Source organism: Protopterus annectens, chromosome 7.part0 (genome assembly GCF_019279795.1).
Source record: "Protopterus annectens isolate FY-2018-M chromosome 7.part0, PAN1.0, whole genome shotgun sequence".
In the NCBI taxonomy this organism is placed as follows: domain Eukaryota; kingdom Metazoa; phylum Chordata; order Ceratodontiformes; family Protopteridae; genus Protopterus; species Protopterus annectens.
Genome location: NC_056739.1, coordinates 1,167,686,891 through 1,167,708,176, shown reverse-complemented (window position 1 = coordinate 1,167,708,176; position 21,286 = coordinate 1,167,686,891). Strand labels below are relative to the sequence as shown.

Genomic DNA, 21,286 nt, shown 5'->3' with positions numbered 1-21,286 from the left:
TGTATCGCGATCACCATACAGAATGTAAACATAAATGTCTTAATCACGTAACCTGTATAGCTGAAAAACACATACAGATTGGCAAAATAAATACTTTTTGCCCTACTCATTTTCCCAGCACTTCTCAGAACACTAACTTAACTTCCATGAAAACAACACATTCATATGTTTACATTCTGTATGGTGATCACGTTACAGTGGGATTAGGAAATTAACTTTTTTCCACTATAGTGTGATCTAGGAGTTGGTATATATGCCCCCTGCAGAAACTTAGTAAAAAGTGTGTTTCTTACTTTGGTATTGTTGTAGGTGGATGGGATTACATGTGTGTTGTAGTTTTCTATGCTATGATGCACACTTTCAGTGTTCTGAGTATTTGTTGTTTTGGGTTTTTGATGTTATGGTCTCAATGCTTTGAGTTTCAATGTTCTGCGATTTCAATGTTTTGAAGTAGACCCATATAGATATATATTTATACACACACACATATATATATATATATATATATATATATATATATATATATATATATATGTGTGTGTGTGTATGTCTCAGACATCCTGTTAAAATGACAGAATTAGATACCCAGATCATGAACATTATTTGGTTGATGCATACAGGTGGTCAATAGGTGTGAAAGATTGCCAATCCCAAGGTAAGGGAATATTTCCTTTCCCATGGGTATTGTGTGATCTCAGAGTTAGTATACATAATTAGTAGGGGGTGCAGGGAGGCTTGTCCCCTGCAAAAATAATTGCTGTTGGTTTACTCCACTCTGGGCCAATGCCTAGATCATGTCCTTCTGACATTGATCTCCTGGGTGTTGGCATTCTGTCCAAGGCCCATGCACACACATACCCCCCCCCCCCACACACGTATATGTATATAATGATATAGATAGACATATATGGGGTCCACTGAAAACTGAAAATATCAAAAATGAGAATTTGCCATTTTCCTGTGGTTGTACAATCCCAGAGTTGATATATAGAAGTTGGAAGGATGTGAGGGGTGCAGGGGGTCCCCCCTCCATTAAATAAGTTTGCAATATTAGTTTTTGATATGACACAATATCTCTCTCTCTCTCTATATATATATATATATATATATATATATATATATATATATATATATATATATATATAACACTATTTATAATACTCACATACATGCCAGCTCAGTGATTGCACTATCTTGAGGGAAAAGAGGATTTCTGAGACAGCACAATTTGAGACTTTCCTGCACAACCCTGGAATTGCACATTAGTGATCATCATTTAGAGTGCCACTCACTACTATAGTGATATGAAGCTTGATATCTATCTATATATATATAATATATATATAATATATATATATATATATATATATATATATATATATATATATATATATATATATATATATATATATATATATACACATACATATATATATATGTATATAAAAAACATCTAAGGGCTCGGCAGCATGACAAATGCAACACAGTGTTTTACACAAAAAAAGCTCTCTGCACTGACTGCAGTGTGCCCAACCCCAAAGGAAACAAAAAACACTCACACACAGTAAATCGTTGGCATGCATGATCACACAACCTCCATGTAAGAGCAATAAGCCCTAAATAGCACAACCTGCAGCAGCAATTTTCAATGTGAAACCACACTTAGGGAGTAGAACATCACAGAACTGAAAAGTTGCAAGTATATGCAGTATAGAGTAATTTTTTTATCACAATGATTAAGTAAAGCAACTGCTGAAAACAGGCAAATATGGAAACTTGTCTAGTGATTGGCAGACAAATTATCAGAGATGTAACTCTTTGAAATAATGATTTTTTTATAACTGCAAGTTATCTCTCCTTTCCCACTGTTGCACAAACTTGAATTTGTTTATATAAGTTGGGGGGGGGGGGGTTGGACCATGCAAGATCACACAATGCTCCCTGCAGAATTTCCCTGATGTGAAGAAAACTTGCATTTAAAACTCAATGCTTTGATGAGCTATGGCTGTTTTAAATTCAGAGCTGATAAGAAGCTAAAGCCAACAAATTCTTAGTTTTCATCAGGTAATACATAATATACTACACATTAAATCAAAGTGTGTGCAAGTTAATATAAAGTTTGTGTGCAGATTAATATTATGTTTGGGTTCAATGTCCAAGGTGCTACTTTACAATTTGCATCCCTAGCAAATGACAGCAAAGTCTAGATTAGTCCAAAGAGTTAAGTGTCTCTAGGTTTGGGAGGGGACGGAAGGGAACAAATAGTTTTCATCAAACTCAGCAGCAGACAACATAGTCTACAATACTACTCCATTTCTTGTACCATCCCCAAAGTCACTGCTTCCTTTGGTAAAGCTGACTAATGTTCATTCTTAAAAGAAGGTTTGACTATGCCCCCCCCCAAAAAAAAAATCCTAGAAAATTTTGTATTTCTTCAAAGCTCTGTATTTGCTGCACACCAGCATTTTATATAAATATAAAATGAACATTCTTCCAAACAGATTAACTGATATTATACAGACATTTGCTCCTCTGAGGATAGAAGTATTAAAGAAGCCATATCCACCACCATAAATACAGTGGTGGATGAATTCCCACATCAGTAAACTTAAGATCTTATCTACAAGAAATTGCCAGTTCCCTCATTATAGACAATATCTAAACATAACTATAAATGTTAACTCTCCCATGAGAGAGTGAAAGGCCAGTTATAACCCCAGAGTAGCCATCGGACCAGTTATGACCTCAGAGTAGCCACCAATAGTAACAATAACCACAAGACCTTCTTCAGTTGTATAAGGAAACTTAGAAGGAATACACAGCTGTGCATCAATCTTATTTCTAATTGAGCATCTCACTCTAACCACAATCCCAATACTATTTCTGACAAAAAGTCACAATACCCTCCCACCCAAATGACCTCCTCATTCCATCCTATAGTACCTTACTCAAAATCACTCCAAATCAGGTCCTGTCAGACATCTTTAAAATTAAAAACACTAGATCAGATGACATTCTGGGGTGTATGTTAATCTATACAAACCTCGTCAGTCAAAATATCTCAACAGGTTGCGACTCAGAGGCTCCACAACTGACTAGTAATTACAGAAATGTTAATCTCGCTAGCAACATTTGAAAAGCTATGGAATGCATAACTGAGTTAATAAATTACACAAATGGTTCTTTAAACCTTTCAGCCTAACTGATCTGTGCTTGCAAAAAAGCAGATCTCATTTACTCAATCTAGTTAACATTTTTTGATAGGGTCATTGAAGCTCTAAATAAGGGTTTATCCATCCATGCCACCTACCTTGACCTGGCTAATATCTTTACCATCATCTCCCTTGCACATATAAGTCCAACTAAACAATAACCCCTATAATATCTGCTAGATAGCAGACTGGCTCACTGACAAAAAACATGCCATAAAGGTGGTGGTCATCTCTTATGATTGAGGGAATATCGATAGCTGCATTTCAGAGACCGCCATCCTGACACCATCCCAGTATCTACTTCTTTGATGTGGAGTCCAATACTGGAGGAATTTGGTTTATCATGTGTGTGGATGACCACGAACCAGGCAGAGTTATCAAATCCCTTTCTAATACTCATTTTCTCCATCAGGGCCTGGATCAGACCAACACCTGGTGCATCAGTTATGAGTCATCTGTGAACTCCAGAACATTGTAGTGTAGTTACCTTTACCAAAATCACCACTTCCTTCTCTTACATCACTAGTCACACACAGCAAAAAAGATGCAATTACCACCAGTGATTAGGGCACCTATGTTTATAAACAATTCTGTTATGACCACCATGTCTCTGTCAAGGTGAAAAAGTCCTTCTTCCCTATAAAATTTCTTTTTCAGTGTACCTCATCTAGACTCGAAGGATCTTGCACCCACTATATTCTTCTCTCATCAGACCTGTCTTGGAATATAATGGCTCCTTTGGGATTTACCTAAACTCTTTGCTCAACTTGAAAGACCCCAAATACAGTTATTAAAAAAATCTCTGGCTTAAATGGCACTACATGATAGGCTAAAAGCCCTTTCCCATACTCTATATATTGCATAGACTGATGAGGACTGACCTCTGTCTAGCCTACCATGAAATGAAAGATACTGCCCTTTCCAGCATCCTCTACTTCTGTAAAACCAAGAATCATACAAATAGCCATTCTAAAGATTTTAACCTCCATCATAAAATGACCACCCCCTGCTGGTGCAGTTGGTTCCTGACCCAGTGCATCTCCTGCCTTTGTTATAGAATCCCTTAGCTATCTCGTAACTAAATCTAGGTCTGCAGTTTTTAGTAATGATCTTTTAACTCAGTTAAATGAATATATTTGTTGTGTTACTTCACTGGTGAATTTTCTTTTAACTAATTATTTTTTAACCAGGGGAAGCTTCTTAATGGCTCTCGGGCTATAAACTTGATAACCTAGGAATCTACAAGGTGCATTATAATGTTTTTGCAATTTGGTTGCATGCCCTGTTTTAATGGGCAACATATCTCTTTATCAGATGCACTTAGTAGACCTATAAGGTTAGTCAGCTTAGTCTGGTAAAGCTTTATTAGCACCCTCCGCTTTATTACCCTCAATTGCTCTAGGCAGTACAGGTCCCCAGTAGCATGACTCAAGACCATTTATAGCCAGGAAAAAAATAACAGATGCAAATGTCCAGTCTTCATTTAGGACAGTTGGCTAGTATCTTCTGAATCATGCAGAGCATCTCCTTTTCTGCATGAAGGGAAGCCTGCCTTCTTGGCTATTGTAAATGATCCATTCATTATGGCTTCTTCTTTCAAACACCATCTCTCCTAGAAAATGTCATCATAGTCTACCAATTATTGGTCCTTTACTGATGCTAAATTCTTTTTTGAAATCAAATTCTGTAGTGCCTCACAGGGGTCAAAGTGTCTGAAAATGGTCTTGACTGCACTTATTTAAAGAACTGCCTGACCCTTTGCTTCTGTAGTTCTTTTCCTGACCAGGGGCGGCTCATGCTATTGGGCTGCAGGACTGCATCCCCCCCACCTGTAAAAATGAAAAGAAAAAAGTAAAAAAGAAAAATAAAAGTAAAACAAAAAGAAAACAAACCAGAGTCCCGGAAAGTAGCGCATGAGTAGCCGTGGCATTTCTCGATATCTGCACTGCTGGGTAAACCAATCTGCAGCATGCTCACAGAATCCAGACTGTCATCAGCTGTCTGGATTAGGAAGACAGCATTCAGCAGCAGAGATCGGAGAAGTCTATGCAGTTACAACTGCATAGACTAGATGGAGCTCGGACTGCAATGTCTGCAGGCTGGGTAGCAGCTTGCTCTCATGGGAGGGAAAGGACTTGCTCCCTCTTTCATGGGCTTTTATGGATGGATGACAGCATGGAATGTGGATTTTTTATTTGCAGCAAACATGGACGGACTGGTGTGTGTGTGTGTATGTATGTGTAAAATGCCCCACTTAAATATACCTGGTGGCTAAGCTCAAACCCTGTACCTTGGGAACAGGTAGCAACAGCTTGAATTCCCTACCCACCACCACTTGTGAAGTTTTTGCCCCATATTTTGTTCTTGTGAAATTTATAGTTTTCTGGATTTTAAATGACAGGCATTTGAATTTCAGACTTCATATTCTTCAGAAAGTACATGGTAACACAAAACCTTTTATTCTAGCAATGTGTTGTTTATAAGATCAATATTTCAAATCTGTCCCTATTTTTGGGGTTGTATTCCCCCATTATTGTCTTTGTTCAGTTTATTTTGTGCTAAGAGGTAGTACTGAATTCACTAACTATGTTTGGGAGCTGTATTCCCCCATTATTGACTTTGTCTAGGTGTTTTGTGCTAAGAGGTTGAGAGCTATGGTGAGAACCGAATTCACTAAATGATTGCCATTTAAGTTTGTCTACCTGTATTTAAAGAAACAGTTGATTTGGCTTAGTGGTACGTTGACTGACTGTAGTGCACAGGGTCCAGGGTTCAAGACTTGGCAGTGAAATACATGGTGGTAACACAGCATTTTATTCCAGCAACTTTACACAAGCACTGTTTAAAATGTGTCCCTAGTATTTTGGCTTTTGCCCCCCCCCCAATAAATTTTGCCTTTTTTCAGATTTCTTATGCTTCAAAGTTGAGAGATAAAGTTGAATGGATTTTGCAAGGAGCTGAGAGTTTGAAGAGAGCTTTAATGCTGCTTATGCTGAGTCTGCTTGTATTGTTAATAGCACAGCAGGTAGTGTACTTGCTTTTGATACAGAAGGCTGTGGGTTCTACTCCCACAGTATATAAATGCATTGCTGATAATGTACTGTGTTGTACTTTTAAAGGGGGTGGATGCTGCAAGTCCTGAGAATGTCCTCTTTGGTGGAGATGCCTAGTAACAATGAATCTGTTATCAGTTTGCCATCCATTCCCAATTGCAATATTACTAGCTTATGATTTTTTATTGTAACATAGGCAATTTATTTATCAATGGCAACAGGCACTTTATTTGTAGATGAAGCAATGAAATATACAGTTGTTTGTTAGCAGCAACCCTTTCATTAGGTACAGATCTCTTTAATGTGGAATTATTTAGATGACTTTTACTTCTGCAGAGATTGTGCATATTTACTGATACTGGTGGACTGTAGAAGTTTGAGTAGACTTTTATAAGTGAAATGTTCTGAACTGGGCAGTTTTGTTATTATTAGTGCATGCATTTTGTTTCATTGTTTACTGGAAAAATCTTAAAAACAATAAACTTAAAATGCACTCTAACAGCTGTACTGTATTATCCTAAGAATATAATTTAATACAATCAGGAAGGTGCATCAAAGAACACATGTATGTTTCTTGTGCAAGGGGCCAATGATTTGAAAACAGGCCAAAGTTAATCTTTATCTACCACTGGCCGGATGTATTTTTTTTGAATGTGGGTTTCAGTGCTGTTTCAATGAATGTGAGTTTCAAGGGCAGAGACATTAAGTCTATTTTCATTGTGAGACTGTATTGCTTTGTTTAGCAGATGTCTATTAGTCTTTGTGCTGTAAAATGTAAAATAGGACTTTTAAATGAAATCCAAATCATCGTAGAAGTAAAGCAGTATGCACATTACAGTGTTTATGGTAAATGGGGTGAAATAGCCAAGTAATGGGACATTGGAATAGCTGCAGGGTGGAGGCCCCATTCGACCATGATTTTGTGAGGGGGGAAGGGCGGCAAACTCAAGACAGCCCCAGCTGAACTATACCTCTCAACTGTCCAGATTTTTGCAGAATGAATAGATTTTTGCTTCTTATTTTTGGTTTGTTCCTCATAAAATTTGTGGTTTTCTGGCAAATCTTTTAAGAATGAAGTCATTAAATAATGACAGACATTGAGTTTCACACTTCATACTCTTCAGAAAAATGCATGCTAAAGCAAGACCTGTTGTTTTGTCAATTGACTAAGTTTATACAAGAGCAATTTTAGTACTGTTTGTATGTTCCCCCAATATATTTGGCCTTGTCCAGATTTCCTGCATTAAGAGGATGAAAGGCACATGCAAATAAATCACTTTATAGAATTAGGTACATCCAAACCTCTGAACTGTCCCTAATTTTGGCCCAAAATGTTGCTCTCCCCTAATAATCCCTCTGTAAAATGGCAAATTTGGAAGAAAACGTAGAGGGTTTACAATTAATAATTGTAATTATCAGAGTTATAGATTACTTTTAATTTCAGAAATGCATGTAGTGTCTCTTATTTTGTCAGCTGTTCAAGTTAACAGTACTAATATTAAAAAGTGTCCCTTTTTTGACAGGTTCCCAGCTGTATTGTGTGGCTATTTTATATTTTTGCATCACATTTTTGGTCTGTTTTTCATAAAATTGTGGTTTTTCTGGAAAATTAGTAGCAAATCATTAAAGATTAAAGTTAGAAAATAATGACAGACATTTGAGTTTCAGATTTCATACCCTTCAAAAAATTTAATACTAATGCAAGACCTACTATTCTATTATCTTTCTAAGTTTATAAGAGCAATATTTAAAAATTATCCTTATTTTTGGGTCTTTGTTCCACTTCTGTTTATGGCTTTGTCCAGATTTCTTGCTCTGAGGCTGAGAGGTACGACAAATGTGTCAGGGCCATCACCATCAGCCATAAACATTTCAAATTGTGACATACTTGTTGCACCCCACTCCCCCATGTGGTGACTCTGGATGTGCCCAAGCAAGACAAAGAGCAGTTATGCATTGTGAGTGTGCAGAAGTTTCCTCCCATCCAAGGTAGACACAATTGCTACAGTTGCTTTTCATCTGTCCTTGATTTTACAGAATGTTCTGGTTTTCTGTCATATTTTTATACTGTTTATTTATGCTTCTTATTCAGAAAATGCATGTCATTGCAATGCCTGTTGCTCTGTGTTTAAGTAGCAAAGCTTTAATGACCATCAGATAAGCTTGTCTAAGACTGTAAGATGCAAGTAAGCTTTAATAAGTGTACTGTTAAAGAATTATTAACACTGAAAGCCTTTTTTGTTGTTGCCATGCAGAGAATATTTACATAACTAGATAGCGTATAACCTTAGGTATTGAAATGCATATGACAGTATTTGTAATAAAGGACAGGATTACAGTATTTTCAGAAGCTCATTACATTTGTTGGAGACTTGCAGTCATCTTTGCAGGCTTTACCCATAAAGTAAACAGAATGCCAATCTATCATGTGTGGTCTATAACTTGTGCAGTAATCCTTTAAGCAGTTTATCTTGAGCTTGTTTATTGTTTGCTGTTCATTTTTTACTTTGATCATGTTTTCCCCATGAAACAAGTAGGTAGTTTTTGTCAGGCAGCAGGTCTTTTTTGGATAAGAAACATTGTTACAAGTGGGGGTATTGCTACTTTCAGCATGTTACTTTGTACTTTTATAAATCTGAATATAAATTTTAATTAGAACTGCAGTGCAAGGAGAAGTGGTTTGAGTTGAGTGCTGCTTGTTTTTTTATACCTGATTTTGACTGGCATTCCAGTAATGCATTTAAAAAATAATTTATTTTTTCATGCCTTGCAACCTTTTTGTTTACATCTAGATATTAAGTAAGCTGTCATGTAGCCAATGCATTGAAATATTTTTTTTTCTACAATTCATTTTTGCCTTGATTGGACTCTCATAATGATGGTTTGGCAGTGGCACCCAGGACAGCATATTTAATTAAAGTGCCAGTTTTTGTGTTTTTTTAGCATAGCTCCATCCCTGTCTAGTTGGCCACACCCCTTCCCTTGGCCCCACCCATTCAGCCATCTCCTGCAGCCCCCCCCTTTGATTTGAAGTCACCAGCTGCCACTTTTCCTGACTCGAAGGAAGCCTTTGCTTCTCTCTTGCAACCTGCATTAGTAGTCCCTGTCTACATATATGATCTCATCCTTTTGCTGTAAATATTTTTTCTCTCTTTTTGCTTTATTATTATCTATTTCTTTCTAAAATAAAGAGTGCTACCTCCAAGCAGGACTGTAATGCAGAATCCTGTCTCTTCCTCTCCAGCACCCTGAGTACTGGCTTAGTCTCCCAATTCAGTAAATCCAAAATGACACATATTTGTGTAAGCAGCAGGTTAAGAATGTGCTTCATATTGACACCATCATTTCCAATATGCAGAACTGATTAAAGTTGCAACTGCTGTTCTCCAGGTCTGTAAACATTTTCTGCAAGGCATGCATTTTTGTGAAACACTAATCAGCTGTTGCTTGCTTGTTGCCCATTTACTCTTGTTGCTCTGCCTTTGTTTACAGCAGTCCAGTTGACGGAGTCTCAGTCTTGTGCATACAGGTTTTAATCCATGAGTTCTTGACATAGAACTCCATTTTAAATCCCTTGTGAATTTATGAGTCAAAGCCTGACACAGCTGATGAAACAAGTTAAAAGCATTTTCTTGTACTATTGCATTTTAATGCGCTGAATGACTCAGTGTGATTATTTATCTGACACCCTTAATTACAACCAGGTGACATTGTTCTGCCTAGTAAGAGAGGACCAAACAGATACATCCTTAGACAAAGGCCTAGCTGTGGCCCAAGTGACCTAGGTTCTTGTTACAGGAGAATAAGTGGATGACTAAGCAAAATTCATACAGCTGACTAGGATTGTTCTGAATACTTTCATCCCTGCTGATTGGCTTTCAAGTGCTTGATAGGTCTGGTGTATAAACTGATATTTTCACTTTCAAACATTTAATTGATTATGGATGTAATGCAAGCAAGGTAAATTATTATTAGGCTATCCGAAGTTGGGTGTGTATGTACTTCTGTGTACAATAGTTACAGTTAGTCCAAAGCCACTTGCAATAACAATTTCCCTGGGAGAATAGAATATGTCTTTATTCTATTCCCACATACTAATATATTCTTGTGCTAATATAATGATAGTGTTCATACAAGGTACACTTTCAGTAAATTTTTACAACTGATCTATAGACTAATAAATACCTGGATCGAAGTACTGGGCTTTTTGATTCAAAAGGCTGATATCTAGCCGTGATAAATGAACAACATTGAAGAGTCCAGAAATCACCATTCTCCAGATACCCATCACAACTCCGGCTAGTACATTAACGATGAAGAGTAGGTAGGTCATCACGTAGAACGCTAACCTGCAATAGAAAACAGCAAGGGTTAATAGGTCAGCTGGCTTACGAATGGTAAATGCATTAAGGAAATAAAAAATTTCAGCTCATTTACTAGAGATGAAATGTTTAAATACTTAACTGCATTCCTCAACAAGTCAAAGCTTTTGACACATTTCCTCATTCTGGCACAGTAGAAAAGCTAAATAAACTTGGAATAACCCATATGTCACCTACTGGATTGCCAACTGGCTCACAGATAGGATGCAGATAATCAAAATAAGAAAAATTATCTCCCCAAAGCGACCAGTCACCAGTGGAGCTCCCCAGGGTTTTGTGCTGGGACGACTCATTTGGCATCTACTTTTCTAAAGTAAAAGTCAATACCAAAGGGCCCTGACTAAGTTTGTAGATAACTTCAGGGTAGGAGTAGTCATTGAATCCCCAAATGACTTAGCCATCCTGCAGAAAGGTTTGTCCCAAATAAATAACTGGCACCAAAACTATGAGCTGAAACTAAATGCCAAAACATGCATTATTGCATCCTTTAGGAAGTCATGTACTCCAGGGAACTACTACATTGACAATGCACCCCTAAGAGTTGACCTTTTGACCAACATATGTCCATTATAAGAAAGTCCTTCCATACTGCACAGTTTATAAAAGGATTGTGTCTACATCTAGGGATGTCATTGTCCCCCTTTACCTAGCTCTCATTAGACCAATGATTGAGCATAATGACCCTTTCGGCATGTGTCTGTCCAAACACATGCAACAACTGGAATGCCAACAAAGATACCACACTAAAAGGATATGAGGCCTAAACAACATGTCCTACATGGACTGAGTCAAATCTCTGTCTCTATACTTGGTACCCTACAGATTGCTAAGTAGTGACCTGAGTCTAGCATACAAGGCATCCTCCAATTACTGATGAATTTACTGCACATCAGCAAGTCAAATGACATCAGGAATACTCAGTCTAGGGTTCTAAATCTCATATACAGCATCTACAGAATGGTTTGGAAGGACAGGTGCATCTTGCAGAGGATATTGCTGCCCTGGAATAGACTCCCTTCATCCACATGAAACAAATTTAATCCCTGTCCATATTCAAGCTAATTTAAATCTATGGATGGAAAACAGAAGATTTACCCCATGACTGCCTCCACAGACAGCTCCCGAATGCTTTGTCCCATGCATGGGTTCCCCTCAAATTATCTATGGTATGCTCAGAGTTATTCTGATTAGGGGTAATGTATAATTATTGAGCATGGGATGGGTAAGTCCCATCTACAACCAAACATATAGGTTACTGAGGGCACAGAAAGGGAAGCTGGCTGCACCTAAAATGGCCTGCAAGGGCAGCTTGACTAGTACTTACCTATGAATTGAGCTGTAAAACTAACACAAGCCACAGTTTACTTGAATATAGCAAGCAATCTTCATGTTTTCTTGTCTGTACTGCACTGGTGTTGGCAGTACTTTAAATGGACTATAGCTAGCTAGCTTATGAAATGTCAGGATTGTCTTAAATTAATCTGCAGAGGGTAAAAGTAGATGGGTAGAACAAGGCAGACGTCAATGAATTGGATAAAGTCAGAGTGAAGTAACATTAGTCCATGTGTGTTGTAGACCGAACTTTAAGTATGTGTGAATTGAAAAGGTTTTGTACTTCTGTGGCTGAATAGTTAATTGACCACTTAGGCCACTGTGTGTGGCACATGTGGAATCCTGACATCAAATTATAGAAGTGTGAAAGAGATTATACTAGTATGCATCAAAATTAAACCAGCTTTTCTGCAGTACATTTGGCTAAGATGGGCTTACAAATGCCTTTGTGTGGTTCAAGAGGCCAGCATGAACACTTAAATGGCCTTGCTAGTTTATTACTGTTAAAAAAGATCTCATGATGTCTCTTAACACAGCAGTGAGTTAAGTCTCAGATATCAGTGTATATCCATACCATTTCAGATGTCTAAACACAGGCTCAAACAGGTCTAAGGATAATGCATTTCCAAAACATGCACAGAGGCTTGTCCATGCTTGCACTGACCTTAAACATTAGAGTGCTTCTTCTGCTTTAGATCATATTTATGTAGGGTAATACACATGTCCATTAGAATGAAAACTCAAAGACTTGCACTGGATTTTCATCACTTTAAGTATAACAGTAAGGATATATAAAGATGGAAAGGTTACTACATCTGAAGGTTCATCTATGAAGAGAGAAGAGCAGGCTTATGTTATATGAGTGATAGTTAGCATTAGAGAAGTCACTCAGAGATGAATATTTATAAAGTTTTCCTCACCTTTTTGATTACTCCAAAATGTCTGTTTCTTTGACACATGAAGTTCACATGAAGACTCATGAACCACATAAGTTCTGACCCAATTTCATGAAGATTGTCTTATTGTCTGCATTTGGAGCATAATGTTTGATGTGTTTCCTTTTTAATATCATTCATGCCACCAGAAGATGGAAATGAAGAGCACTGTCAACTTACATTGCATTACAAAGGATTCCGGCTATTTAAGATCAAGCAGATTACGAAAGGGGGTGTTGGGGAAAGCAAAGTTCTGGCCTTGAGAGAACTTCACTATATGCCTCATTAACGGGTACATGGGAAAGTCAGGAAGATATGGAAAGAACATGCCAGATGGAGCTGGGACATAAAGACCATTCCTCTCAGGAGACAGGATACCCATCATAATATAGGTAAGGGTAACTAAACCAGTGGCAGAGTGACCATTTTTTGTAATGTTCATTATCAGGGCTGGGGAGTGATGTAATGGACTGTATCAGATGTGTGGGGATTTAGATGCGACTCAATCATTTCAAGCAGGGAAATCAGAGAAGAATTATCTTCTTGGGTTGAGGTTGTTAATTCAGTGGAATAGGTTATGGAGAAGTCGAAGGGCATTTCTGCAAGCAATGTCATGATGAGCAAAATGTGAATTAAGACAGGAAGACACCCTTGTGGTTTACTAAGAATGTGAGAGGGGGATATAAACTATAAAAAGGGTCTTGAAGTGAAGTACAGCCTGAGATGAGGTATATGTGATACATATTCATAGGGTGATTAATTTAGAATGCCACGGAAGAAAAGGAAATGAAGCTGGTGGGTAGAACAAGGTACAAGACAAACCTTTCCACAACTTGGTGCCATGGAAAAGACAATTGTGTAATCTGGTATAATTTTACTGAGAGATAAATGGATAGTCATATGGAATGTGGATCAGTCTAGAATACTGAATAAATACTTTGCTTTCATTAGTCTACATAAAGGAGTGACCAAGGAAAATACCTGCTTAGGAAGATGGTGGAAGAAGACACAGACAGATGGCATCTTGCAATAGGAAGCTATACTGAGGGAGTGTGTATCTGCAGAAGCAGAAAGCGGACTCCATTGCTTCCAGAGCTCTTGGTGGAAGTAAACAGGGACATTGATGTTCCCATGTAATAGGTTATTTTGGAATGAAAGAGGTGCTTACACAGTGGAAAATGGTTAGATAGAATGGCTGCATAAAATAGGCTGCAGTAGGAAGTCAGGAAACTATAGAGTAGCAATTCTAATATGTTCCTTGAAAAACTAATATAAAACTCTGTAGAACTGACCTGAAGGATATTTTTTTTACCTTTATTTGCAAAATATAAATAAATAAAATAAATAAATAAAAAGATGTAGGAAGAGGGAGAGGGACAACAACAGATAAAAGAGGTTAGAGGGGAAGTCAGACTTTGTACACAATTTTTAACACAGAAGCAACAACACTATTTTGATTACAGATATCTTCAAAGACAAACCAGATGAACTGCACTGTAGCTTTACTTGTTAGACTCAGCTTTGTCAGTTGAACAAGAGTCAATGCAGGTATCAAGATATACCAAATTCCTAGACATTATTTTTGTCATAGACAGAATGACATTTCCTTGATGTAGTACTTAAGGTATGCCAGTGGGATGACACTGGAATGCCATAATTCCCCCAAGACCTAGTAATACTTTTTCTAACTATTGTGAACATCCATTAGACCACTCACATTTCGGATATGGGGACAGGAACAACAAATAATTTAATAGTAATTGTGCATGGCATCACTCTACAACTCTTGAGAAGTTCACCCAAGCAGACAACTTGAGATGAGGCAAAAATGTGAGGTCAGTCCCCACATTATCCCCTTCCTATAATGCTACCCTCATCAGAACATGCAGCATTTTTCAAGCAAAGACCTAAGAAGGGAAGAGCCAGATAACACTGAGGGACAATTTGCATTGCAGGGAATATCCCACCTGTCTATATATCTCAAATTTGTTCCAGAAAGATTGGCTCTCAAGACCCATTGCAAACAAAATACATAAGCAGTTTTGACTTCCCACCTTATAATACTTGATCAACAATATCCTTCATAGAACAACCAAGATAAAAGTGCAGGATAATGAAGTAAAAATGAAACACTGGCACTTCCCTTCCTACCTGTTAAACATAGAGGAGTTTAAAGAATGGGTAGTGGGAATTATTTGAGAGTTATTAGGGAAGATAGAAATTTCTTCAGAAGTTAGAGTTAGTGAGTCTGATAAAATGAAAGTAGAATTTAAAAATAGGATTGAAATAAAAGAAAAATAGATATGGTTAAGAAGTAACAAGAATTATTAAGAGAGACTGACAAAAGTTAAACTATTGCAGAATAAGGGGAATCTTACAGAACAAGAAGAGGTGCAACTGCAGAGTGCTAAAGAGAAAATAATTAGTATCTGGATAATATGCATGAGTTTAGAAAGATTGTTGTTAGGGAATTGTTTTTTGATAATAACTATAGAGCACAAAAATGTTTAGCACAACCGCTTAGGCAACAGAAACTAAAAAGGATTGTTGCCAAACTTAGGGAGGCCTATAACAAGAAAAACAACCTGAGATCACATAGACATATTTTGGAAATGTTATGAAAATTTGTATAAAGCACAGAAATATAGAAATCAAGAAAGAGCAGAAATACAACTATTTATGGAAGGCTTGAGATGCCATGGTTAGAGGTAGATGGGCCACAACAATTAACAGCTAAGACGGAAGGAGAGAAGATAAAAATGGTGACATACAGTCAGTCTGCAGAAATAGATGGTATTCCCGAGGAAGTTTGGAAGCTAGGAGGGAAAAAAGCAATAAAGATCTAGAAGGTTTTCTTTAACAGTATTTTAAAAGGAGGGGAAACACTGACATATTAATGGAAAGCTATAGTGGCTGTAATACCTAAAGATGCTAAAGACCCATCAGATCCAATTTCTTATAGACCCATTTCAATTTTAAACCTCAGTTACAAAGTGTTTATGTCTATAATAGCTAAAAGAATGGCACAGGCATTGCCAAAATTGATATATATTTGGATCAATGTGGTTTTGTGGAGAGGATGCAAACATTTGACAACATTAAATGATGATCCAGAGGCAAGCAAAGTGCAAGAAAATACTGCTGTTGGTGGATGTTGATACAAAGAAAGCATCCGGCAGAGTTAGCTGGGATTGCATGAACAGGACAATGAAGCATTTGCATTCCCTGATAGAATAATAACGTTAATTAGGAGGATATATGAGGTACTGAAAGCAAAGTGGGGTGGTTCCTTTCTTACAAGTTGTACCTGAAGAAAGGAACTAGACAGGTGCATCTCTTTCCCCTTTGTTATTTACTTAATATTTACAGCCATTGGCAAAAAATAAGGAACTCAGAAATTCAAGGGTGTAATTGGTAATCGAGAAAAGTTGGCTTTATTTCCAGATGATATTATTCTGTACCTAATAAAAAGGTAAAAAAGGACATCTCAGTGTTGTAGAACATCTTAAGGCAGTTTTGTGTCTTTTTGAGATATAAAATGAATTAAGATAAAATAAAGGATGTAGCTGTAAACTGTGTACCTACACACAAATTGGTGTATGAACACCCACATTCATGAAGACACAATAAAAGTATTTAAGAGTAAGGGATAAAAGGGACTCTTATGACAGCTAAGGATATGTTGGAAGAGACTAAACAAAAGATAATACAAAGACTAACAAACTGGAAGCTCATGTTTATGGACATGGATAGCAAGATACAAGCAGTGAAAATGTTTTCAGTCCTTTTCCTAGTAATTGAATAAATGTATCTGGGAGTGGAAGAAGACAAGGGTCAAGTGGAATAAGTTGTTCCTTTCAATAGAACAAGGTGGTTTAGGATTACCCGATTTGAAGGGATATTTTAGAGCTACACAGTTAAGGCTCACATACATAACACGAGCAGAAAGCTACGACTTAAAGTGGAAAGGAATAATGAGGAAACAGGGAGGAAATTCAAGAAATAAGGAGAGTGTGGATTTTGGATCAAGTCATAAGGAGAAGAACAACAGCCATATAGAATATTATATTCATAAAGTAGCAAAACGTATTCCAAGAACTAAGCCATCATGGAAATAGGGATAACTGCAATTAGGGGTAGAGAAAACAGACAAGAAAGGGCTGGCATTTATTGCAAGGGAACCAATGTACTGGGAGCAAATAACTAGAGAGGGAAGGTAATAGAATGGGAAGATGGCAAGAACACATTTGCACTGGAAGCCAGAGACTGGGTTCCCTATCAAGGACTGATATTAGAGAATAAGCAAAGAAAAAATAGGGGAATCCTAAGTGAAAGACCTGCTGTAGCAGATATTTTAGTTGAATCTAGAACAGAAGCTGCTGTTAAAAAAGGGATAATTAGTAGGGCATATAAATATTGCATGGTAGCTATAGGAGTTGTTGCTCTTTACTTTGGACACAATAGAAGACTCTTTGTGGGTTCTGTTCAAGCAGGTTTATTATATACAAACACATCATGACAGACATTAACAGACTTTAACTTAAGTAACTTGTATACACACTAACTACTGCAATCATACATGCTCACTCTCTGGCTGCACTCGCAAAATGGCACTAGGAATAGCACATGCCCTGTATTTGTATGTGCACACTCAGCCTTTGTCATGCTTTTTAAAGCTACAGCACATGCACACTGATCTACATCCTCCCTCTTTGCGAAATAGATCATGCAATGTTATGAATCGATTTGGCATGCAGATATTACAAGTAGTTTTAGTCATGCAACTAGGTACATATATACAGCCATGTCCATGTTGCTCACACTGGGCTTTGATATTTGACCATAACATGTGATATAAAACTGGGATTTAGGTTTAGCAACTGGAGCTATCTCTATAGAATGTTCAACCTTGAAAGTATTTGGAACATCCTCAGGAATGGAAGTAGAGGTTGAAATACACTCTGGGATGGGAACAACATCTGGTTCACTCTGAGATCTGGAGTCTGTATCACAGGAAAATGCCATGATGATGATTCTGGTAGAGGAAGAAGATGCCTGTGATTTCTCCTGTACTCCACACCCTTGGATTCTACAAGGTAGGATCTCGGCACATATGCCTGTAACCTGACCAATCCGGTTGAAACCTTTTGCCGTTTGTATCCTCACCGTCTCTCCTTCCCTCACTGGACGAAGAAATCTGCTCAATTTATCATAACTGGACTTCTGGATAGAACGCTTCTTGTATAATTGAACCTTGATGGTTTTGTTGTTCTTAGCTTTAGGCCTCAATAAACTGGAACTAATAGGTAGCATTGTTCTGGTTTGCGCCTGTTTAGAAGTTGAGCAGGTGAGCCAAATCATGAGGTATGTTTCTGAGATTAAGTGGATTCAAAAATAAATCAGTATTGACACTCCTTGACTTTCAAGTAATTGATTTGCACTCTGCAATACGTTTAACTAGCCCATTTGACTGTGGATATTCTGGACTACTAGTGACATGTACAAAGTCCCATTCTCTTGCAAATTTCTGAAACAACTGACTAGTAAATTGAGTACCATTGTCTGAAACAACTGACTAGTAAATTGAGTACCATTGTCAGAAACAACTTTGTGTGGACTACCATGGACTGAGAAATGATGTTTCAACTTAGTAATAACAGTAGTGGATGTTAGATTAGGTCGTAAGGCTATCTCAAACCAAGTCGAATAACAGTCTATCAATACTAAGTAGTGTTGATCGTTTCACTCGAAGAGATCAGTGGCTACTGTTGACCAAGGTGGGTCAGGAACTTGACTTAGCTGAGTGGTTCTCTTTGCAAATGTGGTCTAGCGCTATTGCATATTGAACAAGAAGAAAGTAGTTTATCAATGTCTTTCAGTAATGAAGGCCAGAATACAAGTTCTTTTGCTTTTCTCTTAGTGGATGCGGAACCTGGGTGACCATGATGAAGATCTGGATGTATTCTTGTTGTAAGGAAGCAGGAACAACAATTTTAGGACCTTTGAAAAATAATGTCATCTTCCATCAACATTTCATCTCTGTAAGGAAAATATATTTGCACTTCAGGTGGGACACTAGATTGCTTCGACAGCCATCCAACATTAATATAGTGCAAAATTGTATCAGTCTTTGTGTGATCTCTCAGCTCATCAAGCCTAGTGGTAGAGAAATGATGCACTGCCACCACATCAAAGTCAAAATTCACTGCTTCAAGCTGTTCCATCATACTTCTGGGTGATCTGGATAAGGTATCAGCTAGATAAAGTAGTTTGCCTTTCATACAGACCATTTTGAAGTTGTACTTTTGCAATTTCAGCATCATTCTTTGTAATCTCACTGTTGCTGAATGCATAGGCTTCTTTAGAATAGTAATTAGAGGTTTGGTGGTCAGTTTCAATCTGAATAGCTTGGCCATAAATATAATCATGAAACTTAGAACATGCAAATACTATTGCCAAAAGTTCTTTCTCAATTTGAGCATACTGCATTTCAGTTAGGTTAAGTGTTCTAGATGCATAGGCTAGTGGCTTGTCCTCTTGAAGAATAACTGCACCAAGATCAAATTTTGAAGCATCACAGGAAAGAGTGACTGGTTTATACACATCATAGTATCTTAATGTAGGTGGGGTGGCAATTTTCTGCTTAAGGTCTTCAAATGACTTTTGCTGCTGTTCTAGCCATGACCATGTAACATTTTTGCACGGCAGCTCTCTTAAAGGGGCTGTCAACTCACTGAAGTCTGGTATAAACTTGCCTAAATAGTTGACCATGCCTAGGAAATGCTGTAGAGCTTGAATATTGTCTGATGCTGACATCTCAAGAATAGCTGCTGCTTGGTCAGGTCTGGTCTTAAGCCAGTACTGGTAAATAAATGACCTACATATGTAACTTCTGGTAGTCTGAATTTGCACTTCAGAGGACTGAACTTCAAATTTACTTCACGTGCTCTGCCTAGAGCTCTCTTTAGGTTTCTGTCACGCTGTGCTTCACCATTGCTCCAACCAATAAATCATCTATTATTATGGCACAAGGATAACCCCCAAAAAGTTTGCTCCACTGCATGCTGGAAGACTTCACTTGCAGAATTTATTCCAAATAGCATCCTTAGAAATCTGTATCTGCCAAATGGGGTACCAAAAGTGGTTAGTAATGAAGATCTGAGATCAAGCATTACTTGCCAAAATGAACTTTTTGCATCCAAGACAGAAAAAAAAGTGGCATTCGGTATTGGAGCTGCAATCTCTTTGTGCGCATTGGATGATGCAGTCTCTTCAGTGCTTTGTTCAAATATCTTGGGTCAATACATATTCTGATTTCATCTGAGCCTTTTTTGTGAGCTACTACCATAGACACCCATTCAGTTGGTTCTGTAACTGGACAAATTACACCTTGCTGTACGATTTTATCCATCTGAGCCTTAATTTTATCTTGCATAGCTATCGGAACTCTTCTTGCTGGTCTGACTACTGGAGTGACCTCTGGGCCTAACTTCATGGAATACAGCTCGTCATCAAAAACATCAGCATATTCTGAAAAAATGGCTTCAGAAAAATTGGAACTAGGATATGCACTTATGTAATGAACTTCTTTGGTAAAAGAAAGCAGATTCATTCTCAAATTGTCTTTGAGACCCAATAAAGACTACACTGGTCTTTGAAATACACAGAATAACAAGCTGTAACAGTTCCTGGCCAAATAACATGAAAGCATCGCTGAGCTTTCGGTCTGAATTTTTTCACCTCCATAAGCAACAAGTTTTACACTACTGGTCACATTGAGTTGCTTGTTAGTTCACACTCTAGCAAATGTGTCTGCTGATATAACATTGCACTTCGAACCAGTGTCTACTTTAAGCTCTGTGGATTTACCATTGATCCAAACTGTATAAAACTCTTTGCCAAATTCACTGCATCAACTCTCTCACCAATTATTGATACACCATCTACATAGAAAGTGGACTTGCAATCTACTTGATCAACTTGCTTTTTTGTGTGACCTTTCTTTACAATTGTGCAAGATTTACTTGATTTGCAAAACTTTTGAAAATGGTTCCATTTTTTTTTTTTACACTTGTAACATTGCTGAGCAAATGCTAAGCTTTTATCTCTTCTAGACTCGACTGGCACCACAATTGCAACAGTTCAATGAAGCTGGAATTTTTTTTTTGCTGATTCATGCTTGGAGTGCACTGAGGGGTATACTCCTTTAACTGAACCAGTCTTAGAACTTGCTGGAAAACTACATGGTTTCCCTGGTGAAACAGCAGGGGCTGTGGCTGCCATGTTCTTAGGGCTGCTTCTTTTTGCCACGAGTTGCATGCTATCTACATTTGCTCTGGAGCCTGCTGAAACCATGCGCTTGTCACTTGTGT

General features: G+C 37.6%; 1 protein-coding gene across 3 annotated transcripts in view; it reads right to left on the bottom strand.

The window, feature by feature from the left end:
* Window positions 1-21,286, bottom strand: part of STRA6 (signaling receptor and transporter of retinol STRA6) — a 585,684-nt gene that overhangs the window by 64,920 nt on the left and 499,478 nt on the right. For all 3 annotated transcript variants that reach the window (XM_044077758.1, XM_044077760.1, XM_044077759.1), the window contains exon 16: window positions 10,451-10,614. In XM_044077758.1, coding sequence (XP_043933693.1) covers window positions 10,451-10,614 — 164 coding nt within the window. The remainder of the gene's footprint in view (window positions 1-10,450; window positions 10,615-21,286) is intronic.